Below are 17748 nucleotides of genomic sequence, written 5' to 3'. Positions count from 1 at the left end.
AGGCTTAAGGTTTCGGGAATGAGAAAGTTTTCTTTAAGGTTCAAAGGTTTAGCATTGGCTTTTAGGCTCAAAATGTAGAAGAGGTTGAAGAACAAGATGGCCTTGATCATTTGTAACAAGCAAGCAAATAGTTCAAGTAGAGAAACTTAGGCAAAATTAACTGTGATTCCAAAGTAATAACATTCATCAATAAACTCTGAGGCACAACATCTCACAGGTTTACTCAGGGTTCCAAAATTTGATAAACATCATGCCAAGAATATTGATCACAATTAAAACCAAGCATCTATCTCAATAGATACAAGCAACCACAATCTCTGTTCAACAAGCTCAACCACATAATCTCAATCAGATTTTCAAAATAATTCTCAGGGATAAAGAGCAAGCACAAGAGATTTGTATTCAATTCAAGCATAACAAATGATTCACTCAAATCACCAGACCAATTGCACAAGAACTATCCACAAGGCAAGTCAAAAAGAAATCAAAAACACAAAAGCTGAAAACAGATAAAACATGAAATTAAAACTGAAAAACCGATTAAAATGGACTCTTTGCATCTCCAACAGTGTAGGAGACTAGCTTCACTTTCATTTGCAACATCTTCCTCCAACAGTAGCTTATACTCCGCAACTGCTCCACCTCCCCAATCAGTAGGGGCCTGGCCCCCAGGCCATGCTACACGAGCAGCAAAATCTTCATTTCATATGGTGCTCAACTCACGCATGCCTCAAAGGTTGGCCACTGATGGTTTTAAACTCTTTAATTCCTAAGGAAGATCTTATCCTGTAACAAGAAAGCTCAAAGCAAAATTAGTATCCCATAGTCAACAACTGAAGAGAAGAATCCATAAAACAAACTAAAAGAAAGATGCACAAGAAAGCAAAGAAACAAGACAAAGAAATCCAAAACAAACAAAGACAAAAGTACATGAACAAAGAGGGAAGTCTTAGGATTAAGCTTCCCAAAGGTACCACAACACAAAAAGGTATAAAAACACATCAAAAGGAGTGTGTTAAAGAGTGCAAAAGAATGGGAAACTCATCATAAATCAAGAAAAACAAAGTGCAGAACCAGATTTTTGGTGCTGGACGCCCCTGGTGCAGCTCGCGCTCGGGCGCCCCTCAGCAGGGGGCGCTTGGGCGCCACTCGGTCAGTTTGATGCAGGAGGCCATTGGTGCAGCTCGCGCCCGGGCGCCCCTCAGCAGGGGGCGCTTGGGCGCCATATCAGTTTTCTGCATAATGCAGATTTCTGCGAAATTGGCCACTCACCATGTGATTTTTGGTTCTAGACCTTCATTCAATGCACTCACACACCAAACAAGCTAAAACTAACCTAATAAACTTATACAAACCACAAAAACAACATTACAACTCAAAAATCACAACAATGCAAAACTACACAAACATACAAAACATAAGCTACTAAAGCACATAACACAAAAATCACACAAACACTAGTAAAAAGGGTAATAAAATTGGGTTGCCTCCCAAAAGCGCTTGTTTAACGTCATTAGCTTGACGAATTACTCATTGAAGTGCAGATTTTGATGTTGGTGTGCTCCTTCCACCAACTCTTCTTGAATCACTTTCTAGCCACCAAATCAACTCTCAAAGCTTCGATTCTTCTTTTTAGCCCTTCCACAACCTTGACATCTTCAAACACTCAATCCTCTTAATCAAATTTTGCTTGCTAGGCTTGAGTTCTTTGTCTCTCATCCAAGGGTGGTGGTGACTAGTCTTTCTCTTTTTCTTCTCCCTTTCTTCTTCTTTCACTTAGTACTTGGAGCATCTTCAATGAAGGGAGAATTTTGGGCAGCTTGTAGTGCTCAACATAGTTGTCTCCTTGTGTCCTATAATTCCTTCAATCTCAGGGTCTTCATGATGCTTTTGAGGCTGAGTCCTCCATGTATGAATATCCCCTGCATACACTTAGACACAACTAGGCTAAAGCAACAAATTAGCCCAAGTAAAACTGAAAATCTATTTACAACAAAAGAGTTAGTTCTATATACAAAATCAAGTCTACATAAGTTAGAAACCTCACAAAAGTCTAGTATTGACACGAGTCCCCGGCAACGGCGCCAAAAACTTGATGAGGCCCAATTTAACTTGTTAGCCGTTGCTAGGACTCGGGTTCAATCCCCAAATCCTTGGCAACGGCGCTAAAAACTTGTTAGCTCAAAAAATACTTGTTGGGCTAGATTTCGGCAAGTGCACCGAATCGTTCAAGTAATAAACCGGTAAGACCGGGTATCGTTTTCCCAAGAGACTCGTAATACTAGAGAATTGTGCGATTAACAACTCATATAGACTCAATAACATAACATCAATATACAGAACAAGTGCAGAAATGTAAATTCATACATAATTACAAGGTTGGACTTTGGTATTGAAGACACTTTGAAATGGAAAAGACTAGAAATGGTATGAAATGACATTGCTAAGGTTAGTTTTCACCAATGCACTCTTGTGTATGACCAATTTTATCTCCTCTCTATCAATTTACTAAAGTCAATCCACTAAAACACTCTAGCCCTAATTCCTTAGGTGAAAGGCCTAGGTTTTCCTTATCAAACCCCAATTCCTTGGCAATCTAACAAGCAAAACCCGCATTAAAGAGCTGGGATCTAAGACAACATGTGAATCATCTTCCATTCCTAGAATCAATGACCCACTAGGACTCCTATTTCAGTTCAAGATTTCATCTTACGTTCCCATAATCCATAAAACCCCAAAATCAAGCCATGAACGTTCCCATTACATGCAAGCTTTAAGATTGGAAACAAGAATACTAGCAATTGATAGAAAAGGCATATATATAATCAAATCATTCAACAATTACACAAGAATTCAAAGGCTACAACTAATCCCAACAAGATGGGTTTGGTTCTCCATTTCCATGGAGAACCCTAAAGCTTACAACATGGAAGATGGAAGAAGAAGGAGAACCCAAGAGGAAGAAGGGAGTGTTCCCACGAACCCTAGCAGCCCTCCAAGCTCTCCTCTCAGTGAAATCGCGCCTCCAAATGACCAAAGACCCATTCCCCTTCGCGTTTTGGGGTTAAATAGACTGGTCTGCCACATCAGAAAAATCGCGCCCGGGCGCCCTCTGTCAGTCGCGCCCGGGCGCGAGACTCTCTAGAAAAATTCAAGTCTGGCGAAAAGTCGCGCCCGGGCGCCCCTCTGTTTTCGCGCCCGAACGCGAGCCTCTCGCATTTGGACGAACGTCCTACAATCTGGCCGAGCGTCCTCCTTCCTGGACGAGCGTCCTCTGCCTGGCTGGACGAGCGTCCACTTCTGCCTGGCTGGACGAGCGTTCTCTGTCTGGAACGACCTCTCCTGGACGAACGTCCTCTTTCTGCATGGACGAACGTCCTCTTCTGCATGGACGAGCGTCCTCCTGGACGAGCGTCCTCCTGGACGAACGTCCGCTCTCTTGGACGAGCGGCCACCTGACTGGACGAGCGTCCTCAATGTGGGACGAACGTCCTCCAGCTCCTGGACGAGCGTCCGCTCGTGCTTCCACTCTGGACGAGCGTCCACTCTTCTGCCTTCTGGGCGAGCGTCCGCTCTCCTGGGACGAGCGTTCTTGCACTGCTGATGGCATTTCTTCGTGCTAATTTCTTGGTCCAGTTCTATCGTTTGTTGGAGAGTCTTCCAAGCTCATTTTTAGCTACAAAATAAGGGATTATTGATGAAAGTACATCAAAGTAGCCAAAAACACAAATATATAGAAAACAAGACAAAACAAGAAGATTAAGCAAGTTATAAGTTATAAAGGAGTTGATTTTGCTACTAAAATGATGCTTAAAATATGGTAAAATTTAGCATTATCAGTTGGCTTCTTGGGAATCCACTGAAAATTTCCCTTTGGAACACCAACTTTCTTGTAATAACACGACTTAACAATGTGACCAATGGTATTGCAATAGAAATAGGAAACAGATGAAGGTTTACTCAAATCAATACATTTCTTTGAGTTAATTCTTTCACTTTTACCATTGTAACCTATTCCTTGCTTATTGATTACCCTTCTTTGAGAACTTAGAACAACTTTTAAATTTGAACTTCCATGAGTAAATTTAGAAAGTGTGCTAGTCAAGTGTTCAATCTTTTCTAAAGGAGAAGGACAATCTGTAAAATCTTTGACAATAGTTTTAACTTCAGATTTAGCAGTTTCAACAGAGTGTCAAGCAACATTAAGATCATTTTTCAAAAAATTATTATTTTCAACTAGGTTATCAATACTATATTCAAAATCTTTTTTCTCACTATTTAATCGATTAACCTTATACTACAACTTCATTGCCTCTACATGACGTTCTTGAAAGACATCCAACAGTTGATCATATCTTGTAATGGTTCATAGAAATTGCTTTCACTGCTTCTAGAATTTACAGATCCAGTCATAAGACACAGATTTATCTCTTCCTTTAGACTTTGATAATCTTCACCACAAGAAGAGCATCCTGAGTCACATTCCTCCCAAGCAATGTAGGCTTTCTTCTACTTGTTCTTCCTTCTGTCTTGATATGTTCTTTCATGATTCTTCTGCTTTTGCTTCAAGACATGGCATTTTGGTTTAATATGGCCTTCTTTGCCATATTCATAATAGGTAGGACTAGTAGATTTGCCTTTCTTCTTGTTGCCTCTAGCATTACCTGCAAAATCATTGTTTCTCGATTTCATAAATCTGGAGGATTTCTTTACCATCATATTGAGTACTTCTTTTTCTCGTAAATTTGCATCTGAATCTGCATTAGTATCATGCTTTCTAGAAGTGTTCTCGCTAGAAATCTTGACAAAAATTGAATGCTTCTGTTCAGTTTCTTCTTCTTCCCTCAATCTTCTCAATTCCAACTCATGTTCCCTAAGCTTATGAAACAATGTTGCCATATTCATAGTGGTCAAATCTCTGGAATCATAAATGGCAGTCACCTTTGGTTACCAGCTTCTATTCAGGCTTTTCAAAATCTTGATGTTAACTTCCTCCTTGTCAAATGTCTTGCTGAGAGCCACAAGGTGATTAATAATGTGTGTGAACCTCTTCTGGACATCAAAGTTGTTGTCTCCAGGCTTCATACGGAACATCTCGTATTCTTGGACAAGAGCGTTCTTCCTGGCCCTTCTGACTTCATCAGTCCCTTCATGAGTGACTTCAAGAACATCACACATCTTCTTTGCACTTGTCACTATAGATATCCTGAAAAACTCATCAATTGTTAGAGCAGATGAAATAATATTTTTAGCTTTAACATCATAATGTACCCTTTTGCTTTCTTCAAGGTTCCACTCTGAAAAGTTCTTTGATATAGTCTTGCCACCAACAACCTTTGTAAGCTCATAAGGTCCATTTATCATTGCATCCCAAACACCTTTATCTACTGATTCCAAGAAAATTATCATCCTAATTTTCTAGAAAGGATAGTTTTCTCCCGCAAACAGAGGGGATCTATTTGTGGAAGCTCCTTCTCCAAAGATTTGAGAAATAGAGGACATCAGGATCAAAGTAATCGATTACACTGAAAAACTCTTCAAGAATCCTTGCTTTGATTTCTATCCAAATTAAATGCTTCTTGATTCTTGGAGAATAGACGCTCCTGCAATTTAAGAACTCAACAAACTTTATCATATATGAAAGATTTTATTCAAAAGTTGTTTAATGTAGAGAACTATGCGTCAATTTATAGAAATAGAAACTCTGGCGCAAATTAATCGATTACATTATTAATGTAATCGGTTAAGCAATTAACACCATTGTAACAAAATTACATTTAACGCATTTAACAAATTAAGCATAGCATGTAATTGATTAAGCAATTAATGCAAATCATAGCATTTAAAAATATGACTATTAAGGTAGTCTGACTTATCAAGAAAACAGTTTTCAATTAATGAACATTTTAACCGATTAAGAAAAGAGTGTAATCAGTTAAGTACAACACTTAAACAAATTTGAAAACTTTTTCAATCCAAAACTCATCAATGCAATCAGCAATCAAGTATATGCAAATGCACAAGTTTTAATCGATTATCCATATAACGTAATCGGTCAAAACTAACAGTTTGCCATTGTTAAACAAATGTTGATATCTGATGAATCTAATAGATTACATAAATACTATAATCGATTAATTCATAGAAATATACAATGTGCATAAAGTTTTATCAATCTTAACCAATGAATATTCATATCACAGATATAATCACATATCACAAATATAAACATGATGAATATGCATAACATATAGTTCAAGCACAATCAAATATATAAACAACAATTTTGCTTAATGTGTGAAAGAAACTATTAAAACATTTATGTTGTTGTCATCATCAAAAACACATGTGTGATATATATGGGTTTAGCTTTCACATAGCTCCCCCTATCAACATTAATTCATATAAATGATATGTGTTAATCAATATGCTATATTTTAACTTTTACAAACTTACCCATTTCATTTCATTATAGCATAAAGTACCAAACTTAATAGTAGATTAGGTTAATTTTAAAAGTAATGGTAATTATTAGAAGTCTTACATTGATGAGAGATAAGACTAATTTATACTATATAAATTAGTGTTTTTAAAATGGGTTAAAATCCGCCGGCCAATCCAGTCCACCACAAGTTCAGACCGGGTTGGTTTGAAAAAGATGTAGTTTTTTTAGGCTTAAACCCTTACTTGGGTCCCATGTTAAGAGGTGAATTTCTGTTTAGTACTCGGTTTTAAAAATGAAGACATTGGGTCCCCATGTTATGAAAATTGTATGACTTCAGTCCTATTTCTTTAACAGCGTTAAAATTGAAAATGTTGAATTGACTGTGGATGTGAGGTGTGCAAGAAATATCGTCGTGGCAATGAGTTGAACTACATTAGTTGACGTGGCAGCCAAAAGAATACATTACGTGTTTTTAAATTGGGAAAATTAAATACCCTTCATCGGAAATCTTCATCAGCTTGGGGTGTTGTCGCACCGTTCCTTGCAAGCCTTCTCTCACAAGCATGGCCCTCTCATCTTGCTACAGCTAGGGCAGGTCCCCACGTTCATCGTTTCATCTGCTGATGTGGCTGGAGAAATATTCAAAACCCACGACCTCGTTTTCATTAATCGGCCAAAAACCATCGTCGGGAGAATCTTTCTCTAGGGCTACAAGGACGTGGCTTTCAGCCCCTACGGCGGTGATGAGTGGAGAAAGCTATTGAAGAACTATTTGTGATTGATAATTATGCTGCTCATAACTAGAAGTGGAGAAATAGACAATTGTTTGCCTTTTTGTATGTTTTAAATCAACTTATTTTGGGTTTCTTTTTGAACAAGTACAAAATGGTGTCGAATCAGACAACTTTTACCATGGAAATTGAGACTGTAGCATCAGAAGCCAAAGTTTTGCCACCAAAGCCAAAGTTTGAGGCGTTGAAGCCTCATGAGATGTCTGATGGACAAATTCAGTTCCGCAAGGTGAATGTGGATGGATATCTATACTCCCATTTTTGAACAGATGAAATAAAATCATTAGGGATTTTAAATGGGGAAACCCTTTTTTCATTTCTTCCCCTGTTTCCCCATGTCCTTCACTCCTAGATTGGGGTTCCCTTTTTTCTTTTTCTTTTTTGTTTTCCTTTTCGGTTTCAGAGAGATTGATATGGTGGTGGCTTAGCACTGCTCTGTCCAGCGTCAGACAACACGAGGTTGTCGTTCTTGAGGAGGGAGAGCGAGGAGCGTTTCCCATTCACCGAAATGTCGCGGTTGGCCATCCACACCACTGTGCTTCTCCACCTGCGAGAACACCGAAGCAGTACGAGTTCTCCCCCACGCTCTTGAACCCCGCCGTGAATATCCCCTTCGGCGATGAAACTATCATATCTTCATCAGATCTCTCCACGGAAAGGGGGAGTGCCGCCGAAGAGTGGAAGGACAAGACACATGTGGGTGATTACGACCTTTGTTGGCTGCCACATTAGATGATTCTAAGTCAACTAAATGCCCGTCTACATTTCTTACATAGGTCACACCCACAGTAATTTCAACGTTATCAATTTTAACACCGTTAAACGGATATGACTGAATTGATGCAATTTTAATAATATATGAACCCAATCCATGCACTTTTAAAACCGGGTACTAAATAGAAATTCACCTCTTAACATGTGGACCAAGTAAGGGTTTAAGCCTTTTTTTTATTTATATAGACCAATTTTCAACTCGACCCACTTAAAACCCGGCTTACCTGGGTTAAAACCGTGGTGAGCTAAGTTGGCTCACCAACCCACCTAATTTAATTTAATTATTTATTACTATGTGTTTCAATATTATTAGTTAGCACTTTTTTTATTGTATTATAGATGAGATAAAGAAATACATGTTTCAAAAAAGCAAAATATTATAGATTTACCCATTCAAGACTCCAGTCTTATAAATGGATAAGTGACACAAAAATGATAAATATTATAAACTAATTTATTCACTTTTTGTGCTTGCTTTTGTATTACATTTGGATTGTATGATACTTTTTTTTTATTTTGAATTGTGTTTGGAGTTTAACATTATTTTAGAGTGAAATTTATTTAGATTTGAATTTCAAAAACTTTGTAATTTTTTTAATTTGAAAAAAAAAACTTGTAATTCAGTGAGTCAATGAGTCAACCTGTTTAACTCACCAACCCGTGATGGGTCGGGTTCAATTTTTTTTGACTCGTTGATAAATGAGCTGGGTTTGATTGACTCACTAAGTAACCAACTCGTGGTGGGTCAAGCCAGATTATCCGTTTTGACAACACTAATATAATTAGGTGCAAACCTCACATTCTAAGTCGATTTTATAGGATTGAGTTAACTTTAAAATTTACTTCTTAACATGACATGAGAGTCACGCATTAAACTTATCCTAGCCAAGTTTATGGATTGAAAGTTTTACAACAATTAAATATAAGATAAATTTATAATATATAAGTGGACGTAAACTTTATCTTATAAATTGATTTTGAAGAATTGAATTAAAGTTAAAAGTTAATTTCTTAATTGTAATTAATACAATATTTATTAATAAGTGACTATGTTTCGTAATTTATTTTCAATTATGCGAAATTAATTGTTACTATTAGAAAGAAAACGTATTTTGTCATTAAAGTAGTTTGTATCATAACTAATTCTATTATTATAATGTTAGTTCTTTATTGGTCTTCTTCCTCTTAGTCAAAGACTCTTCTTCTTTCACAAGTTCTCATCCCATCTGTGGACCTAATACTCCCACGAGTCTCCAACTTCGTGGAAAAATTGAAGAGAATACAACCTCTTTTTTGGTGGCACTTAGCGAAAGTTCAATATCTTCACAAACAAAATTCACACCCAAAATAAATCTCTCTCTACATTTTAAATCTTAAATTCAAAACCTTAAACTTTTAAATCTTAAACCTCTTTTAAGTAACCTATGTTACCATCATATATATATATATATATATATATATATATATATATATATATATATATATATATATATATATATATATATATATATATATATATATATATATATATATATATATATATATATATATATATATATATATATATATATATATATATATATATATATATATATATATATATATATATATATATATATATATATATATATATATATATATAGGATATGTCTTTAGGATGATTTGTTTATCTTTTTATGTGTTTTCTTCAAGACAACGCGGATGCTTATGATCCAGCAACTAATGCTGGTCGTGGACAGAGTGGAAAATGCTTTACCGTCTAAAATAATCCGATCAATTACATGTTACTATTCGTGGAAAAGGATATTTGTCAATATTTTTATGCTCACGGCTATCCATAACTAGATATTTAGCTTGAATGTCCCTAACAATTTTTGTCACTAGTTACTCGTTGAGTTACTAATTAGTACATTATTAGTGTATAACTAAAAAGATTTCAAATTGAAAATATGATATTGTTTTTCATAAGCTTAAGTTAATGACATAAATGACACTACACACCTAATTGTTTAATAAAACATTAATAAAAGTGTAAGTGAATATAAATTCACATAAAAATAATTAAAATATTATAAATAAGTTAACAAATTCTATTATGTATTATTTACTAATTATAATTTATTATATTATTAATATGTTATGATGGCCAGCAAGAAAGGTCGTCCACCTATTTGTTGCTCGATAAAACGATCCAAATGACCTGACCATGTTTTATTACTCTTTTCCTATCATTTCGTCTTTCCAGTATAGAGATGGTACATGGGCTTACCCGCGACAATGAGATTTCTTCGTTTTTATTTCAAATCAAATAAAATAAAGGCTAAAGCACGAACCTAATCTTTCTTTATTGATTGGACAGGGATGCGCATATAATTCGATATTTGAGTGTTTTTCCCGATACTTCAACTATATATATATATATATATATATATATATATATATATATATATATATATATATATATATATATATATATATATATATATATATATGAGAAAACAAAACTCTAGGAAATTTTTCAAAATATCCACGGTATATGATTGACTCCGGTTTCAATTCATGTCTTTTTTTGTTACTTTCATTTGTACTTATTTGACAGTTTACTGCATTTAAAAAATTAAAACACAACTCTAATTTGATAGTAATGTTGGAACTTGACCTACAAGAGCTCGGCCTATAGGAGCATGATTGTAGGAGCTTGGCCTGGAGAAGGTCAACTTCGAAGAGCTCAAACGGAAGAAGTTTGGCTTGGAGGAACTCTCTTGGAGTTCGGCTTGGAGGAACTCAGCCTATAAGAGCTTGGCTTGGACAACTCAAACTATAAAAGGTCGGCCTATACGACCTCAGTTTGGACAACTCAACTTGAAGGAAGTTAACTTGGAGATCTTGGCCTGAAAGAGGTCGTCTTGGAGGAGGTCAGCCTGAAGGACCTCGTATTAAAGGAGCTCGGCTTGTACAAGCTCAACTAAGAGGAAGTAGGCCTAAAGAACTCGACTTGAAGGAGGTCGACCTGTTAGAGTTAGGCTTGTAAGACGTTAATCTAAACAACTTGACTTGAAAGAGGTCAGCCTGTACGAGGTCGGCCCATAAGAAGTTGAATTATAGTAGCTTGACCTATACGAACTTACCTTCGAAGAAGTCGGGTTGGAGATCTCGATTAGAGGAGGTCGGCCTATTAGAGCTAGGCTTGTAAGACCTCAACTTGAATAGCTTAACTTGGAGGAGGTCAGCTTGCAAGAGTTCAGCCCATAAGAGCTTGAATTGTAGGAGCTCGCCCTGTATGAACTTTCCTTGGAAGAAGTCAGGTTGGAGAGCTCGACCTGGAGAAGGTTGACATGTAAGAGGTCGACCAGTAGGAGCTCGACTTGGAGGAAGTATGCCTGTTGAGCTCGACCTAGAGAAGGTCGACATGTTAAAGCTCAACCTGTAGGACCTCGACCTGAACAGCTTGGCCCAAAGGAAGTCGATTAGGAGAAGGTCGATCTGGAGGAGTTCCACTTATAGGACCTCGACCTGGACAACTCTTCTTGGAGAACATCAGCTTGAAAAGCTCACTAGAGGAGGTCGGTCAAGAGAACTCAGCCTGAAGGAGTTCAACTTGTTCCAAAACACCCATTGTACTTAATTGGCAATTGTTTCAAACCATGGCTATTATGGTTATATGCATCTGTACTGATTTGACAACTACTTTTAAAAAATATGAATGCGACACTTCAATTTTGTGCTCTTAAATTTTCACTTATTTAATAGGTTTCTAGTTTACTGATTTGACAATTCTCCTCTCATCTCAACTCAGCAACAATCCTCTCCCTATAGAGCCCGACAATAAACTGGATGAACTGACTGGCCAGGCTAGCTTGATGGTTGTGCTGATGGGCTAGTGGGATGGCGATCTGGCGTGTGGTGAAGTGGGTCGAGCTTGCCAAAATGATTGGGATGGGTGGGGTGATTGGTTGATGGGATGACTTGGATGAATCAGCTAGGCGAACTGACGTGGATGCTAGGGACAGACTGGAGGGACTGCCTAGGCAGGCTGGCTTGATGGTATGTAAACAGGCTGACATGATGGACAATCTTGCATAATGGCTGTGTAGGTCGGGTTGGTCCTGTTGGCGAGATTGGCCGGTATGAACGGGCTTACAAGATGGTTTGGATGAATTGACTGACCGATCTTGCTTGGGTGTTCGAGACAAATTGGCTGGCCAGGATGGCCGTGTTGACTGGTTGGCAGGATGGTCAGGTTGCCTAAGCCGGCAGGGTTGTCTAGGTTGACCGAGATGAAGTGGATGGATGACCTAGATGAATGGCTAAGATGGACTTACTTGCCTTTCTTGCATAGGTGTCCGAGATAGACTAGATAGATTAGTGGACCAGGATAACTAGGTTAGCTTGATGGCCATGCTGACGGGCGGCCAAGTTGGCTGAGTTGGTTGAGCTTGCCCGATTGACTAGGTGAATGATCAAGATAAACCAACTATGTGATCTGACCTAGGTGTTTGGGATAGACTGGATGGATTGGTTGGTAAGGATGGTTGGGTTGGGTTGATGGCCATGTTGACGGGCTGATGGGATGATCATTTTTGCTGGGTTAGGAAACTTTTGTCGGATAGACGAGCTAGCTGACCTGACCTAAGTGGCCTAGATAGACTAAATGGACTAACTGACCGGATTGGTTTAACGGTCGCGTTGACTGACTAATGGATGGCCGATCTAGAGTGAATAGTGGGATGACTGAGCTAGCTAGACTGTAGGAGCTCGGTTTGTATGAGTTTAAACTGTATAAGCTTGGGCTGAAGGCAGTCATCTTAGAGATCTTAGCTTGAAGGAGTTGTCCTATAAAAGCTTAACCTTTAGGAGTTGACTTAGAAGAGTTCGACCTGAAGGTGGTCGACTTGGAGGAAGTCAGCTTGGAAGATGTCAGTTTGGAGGAGTTCAAACTTTTAAAGCTCGACCTGTAGGAAGTCAATCTGGAAATCTCGATCTGGAAGTGGTCGCCTTGAAGGAGCTTGGCCTGAAGAAGGTCAACCTATGAAAGATCTACTAGGAGGAAGTCGGCTTGGAGAAACTTGACATATAAAATAAAATTTAAAAAAATTTAATTAAAAAGATCGATCTAAGAAGCTTGACTTATAAAAGGTCGACTTGTAATCGAAGAAAAAGAATTTGATTTAAAGAGCTCAACCTAAATAAACTTAATTGAAAAAAATAGACATATGATAGAATACTTTAGTCATAACAATTACAACAATACAATTTAATTTCATTGTATCTCATAATTTATTATTTTTATATATAAAATGAAAATAATTATTAAAAAAAAAGCGTCACATGGGTTCATTAGACTAGTTTATAAGAAAAGAAAGTAAGAGAAGCATGCGACTACTTTTAACCAGTATATAAATATTAGAGTCAGCGGAAGAAAAATGTTGGATTATGTAAAATTGCTCTAGTAAATGGAAGAACAAAAGTTATTGTAAGTGCTGAATCAAAATAAAAATTTGTAATATCATTTTATTTACAAAAAATAATAATTATCTTTCTAATGCTTGCATAATTTGAATATTAATATTAACTATTAATTGATTGTTTTTGAGATTAAAAATATATTAAAATCTTATTTGCAATTTATTATGTCAAAAAACGATTAAATAGTGTTGTGTTAATTTTTAAAAGAATGATCTGTTGCAGACAACAAAATTATCCGACCGTGGTAACGGCTATTCAGTGGCTTTCAACGCATAATTCTAAACCAAGAGATAAAAATCATAAAATAAAATTTCCAAAAACAAAATGCCGAATCCAATATGCAGACAACGAAGAATAAAATGGTAAGAAAAAGAAAGGAAAGAAAAATGTTTGTTTAGCTGTCTTCAACTATACATAAAAGTAGGACCAGAATCAGTTTTTCAATAAATTGTTTTAAGAAATAATTTATTCATAGGATGAAATTAATTTAGATATATTAAATTATAATTAAAATTATTAATTTACATAGACATCACATTTTTTAAGAGGTTGAAGAGGAGAAGGTTGAAAATGTCCGAAGATGACCCGTGTGGTGGGTCCCGAACCCGACCCAGATAGAACGGGTCGTATACGCGGCAACAGAAGACGCCAAGGACTATACTATATCCTGATATGTTTTTCAAAAAGACCATAATGTCTTTTTCCATGTTCCAAACTTGGGAATATTAAAAAAATGACAAGAGAGAAAGCTAAGAGCATGAGCAACGCCCCCTTCCCTGTATATTCGGCCAACGCCATTTAACACACGCACACACTCTCTCTCTCTTCCCCCTTTCTCGCTCAACCCTCTCTCTCTCTTTCTTACAAATTCTCCTTTTTCTCCGGCGAGTCTCAGATACCCTCATTTACTCGGGATCCGCCGATTCACTTCGCGATCCCGGGGTTTTTCTCAAACCCGTTCCGCTTCCCCTTTCTCTCCTTTTTTTTTTGTTTTGATTTTTCTTTTTATTTTGATTAAAAAAATAAAAAAAAGATCAATGAGCGATCATCTGGTGCTGTTCGTGGACCGCCTGGTGCGGCCCGTGCCAGTGGTGGAGCCGCTGGCCCAGCACCCGGTCCAGCCCGCTCCCGAGCCCTCAACCCCCGTGGATGAAGCTGCGGCGGGACCCTCCGGCTCCGCTTCGGCGGCCGAGGACGACAGCTTCGACGAGAACGCGCTGCTGTTGCCCTTGGCGGAGTGTCGCATTTGCCAAGAGGAGGATAGCGTCAACAATTTAGAAACTCCTTGCTCCTGCAGCGGTAGTCTTAAGGTAAACACACATTCCGATTAATTGTTAAAAATTTAAAATTAATGTCTTTTTATGACTATGAAGCTATGATGATCCAATTGGGTCTTTTTCTTATTGAGAGATCGGAACAATTTTCTTGGTGGCAATATGTATTGTGAATCTGTTTGGCAAGTGATAGGTTCTGTGCATGCGAAGAATAATGGGGAACCATGTTGTTTGTGTGGCATCATTGGTTTCTTTAATGTTATATATGCTTTCGTTTCTGTCTTTCTCGCGATGATTTGATAACGGTTGGGATTTTTTCCCGCAGTATGCTCATAGAAAGTGCGTCCAGCATTGGTGTAATGAGAAAGGTGATATAATTTGTGAGATTTGTCACAAGGTATGTTTCTTTCACATGTGATTTTCTCATACAGGGGAATTGTTTTGTTTTTTTTCTCTTATAATGGATGTTATATAATGATAATGGTCATGCGTTATTTTAACTTGTAATCTTTAATGAAGAATAGTTTTGTGCTATGCTCTCTCTGGATTTAACCAAATGCTCTGTGTGTGTATGTTTTGTTCGTGTAATTCTCAGTCGTATGAACCTGGTTATACTGCCCCGCCACCTCGTCTTCAACCTGAAGAAACTACCATTGATATAGGGTAAGATTAAAGTTTCTCTGCTTTAGAAGTCTCTAAGTTTGTTAGTTTTTTTGTTTGCATAAACGAACCATTTGTGTTCCCACATCTTTTCTCACTTGTTAATTATGATGATTTTTGCAGTGGAGGCTGGACAATCTCTGGCATGCCATTGGATTTGCGTGACCCCCGACTCTTGGCAATTGCCGAGGCAGAACGTCAATTCTTGGAAGCTGAATATGATGGATATGCTGCTTCAAACGCCAATGGAGCTGCATTTTGTCGTTCAGTTGCTCTAATTGTAAGATACATAAATCTTGAAATCCTATTTGACGAATTATTTGTGAAGTCATATGTATGTCCACCCGAAATACATCTTCTGGAGGCCAAGTTGTTTGACACTTGACGGTAGATAATTGAGCCGAAGAAGTATCAACCTTTAGGCATATTTTTTTGGAATTTTAAGGAAATCCATTGTACTTGCTATGATCTTTGGGTTCTTGATGCACATTGACTATGCAAGTGGTATAAAATTTTGGTATAATCTGTTTGGAAGATTAAGGAAATCAGTTACAATTGCTTTGCTATGATCTTTAGGGTTTATATTCATTATTGACCATGCCAATAGTATGCTAATACTTGGACATAAGTTTAATCCAATCCATTCTATTTGATTCAGTTAATGGCCCTTTTACTTTTGAGGCATGCACTTTCTGTCACGGATGCTGATGCTGAAGATGATCCATCTACTTTTTTCTCTGTGAGTAACTTTAGTTCATTTTGGATTTAGTGGTTCATAAAGTAATTTGTATTGCATTAAATATGTTGTCCACGCTAATTTATTAAATGACCATTTTCTGCAGCTTTTCTTGCTTCGAGCTGCTGGTTTTCTTTTACCTTGCTATATCATGGCCTGGGCAATCAGTATTTTGCAACGCAGGCGACAAAGACAAGTAAGTTTCAGTCCCAGTTCTGACTCATGCTTTTGGGCTTCTATTTTGCTCATATCTCTTGGTCATGTTGCTGAGAAACTGTATCGCATGCAGATGAATTAGTTGTTATATTCTAGAAAAGTCTCATTGTTTTCATGTTATGGTGAAACAGGAGGCTGCAGCACTAGCAGCAACCCAAGTTGCTTTTGTTCTACAATCTGAACAACGTAGGGGTCTGCAGTTTGCCATAGCACAAGCACCAACAATGAACACACACCAGTAACAAGTGTAGTTTGAAGGAAGTATTTGTATCACTGGCGTGTGTACCATGGAAAGAAGGCTTTGTTGTTATGCCATGCATTTTTACTCATGATTTTCTCAGCTCTAATGTATCTATTCACTCTGACTTGAACAACTTTGAGATGGTGCTTAATATTTTTGGAAGCATAACCTTCGAAAAGAACATCTCAATTTGTTATATATTGGAGTTCAAGTCTTTGAAAGTTGTAGCGATGTTACTACTAGTAAATTTTCCGTCTCACTCCATATCGATAATGTTGTGCCCGTGCTGTTTTTTTGCCTTGTGTTTCTGCTCCGTGATTATCGTAACTGAAGCAATCAAAGTAAACGATGGAAGCAGACCGAATTTTGCATTAGATCACTGTAATTTCTCATTGTTCATTGGTACTTGTTGGCTTTTTGGCATTGTTGCATTGTTAGCTATTTCCATCGTTAGAAGTCCTTTCTATTGAATGCAACACAGCATGCATTAGTGCTGACTATATGTATCCTACAGAGGAAGCCTCTCGAAACCAACCAGCAAATTCATCATTAATGAGTGACTTTTTAGTTATAAGCAAACATTTTCTTAGCTTTATCTTAAAGGGTAATAAAAATGAGTGTCAATTTACCTTCAGAATAATCATTATTCTTCGTAATTTCAATCTAATCGTAATTTGAAAGAGTACACTAATCATTTTAGGGTAATCGCTTCCTGCAAAATGAAATAATGTATGAAGGTAGTGGACGAGTAAACGCTTATTGTATTGAAATTAACTAGCTCAATTAATTATTTAAATCTAGGTTGCGTCAAAATCAGTCTAAAAGTACTTTTTATTTATTTGAAAGCCAAAAACTGTAAATTTAGAACCAGTCCAAACATGTCTTAACTACTGTTTATCTCTTTTTTCTTTTTCATCTTTTTTAATATAAGGCTTAATATCACTTATGGTCCCAATTTTTGTCAGCTTTATTCAAAATGGTCCTAATTTTTTTTATGTTCAATAATTTGTGTTCAATTTAGTCCTTTTTGCAAAACGACGTTTAAATTCTTAACGGCCAAATGTCCAGCTGTGCAATCAGTGACACATCATCCTTAACACGTCATCATCATCTCCTACCTCTAGAAACCCTAATTCCCCTTACAT

General features: G+C 37.2%; 1 protein-coding gene across 1 annotated transcript; it reads left to right on the top strand.

Annotated features, from left to right (window-relative positions):
• The first annotated feature begins 14189 nt into the window (after positions 1–14189).
• LOC108332066 (uncharacterized) lies at positions 14190–16885 on the top strand. The gene is made up of 7 exons (XM_017567174.2): positions 14190–14786; positions 15076–15147; positions 15346–15413; positions 15534–15690; positions 16069–16149; positions 16253–16342; positions 16494–16885. The coding sequence occupies exons 1-7, from the start codon at positions 14514–14516 to the stop codon at positions 16602–16604; spliced, it is 852 nt and encodes a 283-aa protein (XP_017422663.1). The 5' UTR covers positions 14190–14513; the 3' UTR covers positions 16605–16885.
• Positions 16886–17748: the final 863 nt, after the last annotated feature.

This window comes from Vigna angularis, chromosome 1, assembly GCF_016808095.1.
Source record: "Vigna angularis cultivar LongXiaoDou No.4 chromosome 1, ASM1680809v1, whole genome shotgun sequence".
Lineage (NCBI taxonomy): Eukaryota > Viridiplantae > Streptophyta > Magnoliopsida > Fabales > Fabaceae > Vigna > Vigna angularis.
This window is presented reverse-complemented; position numbering and strand designations above follow the sequence as displayed.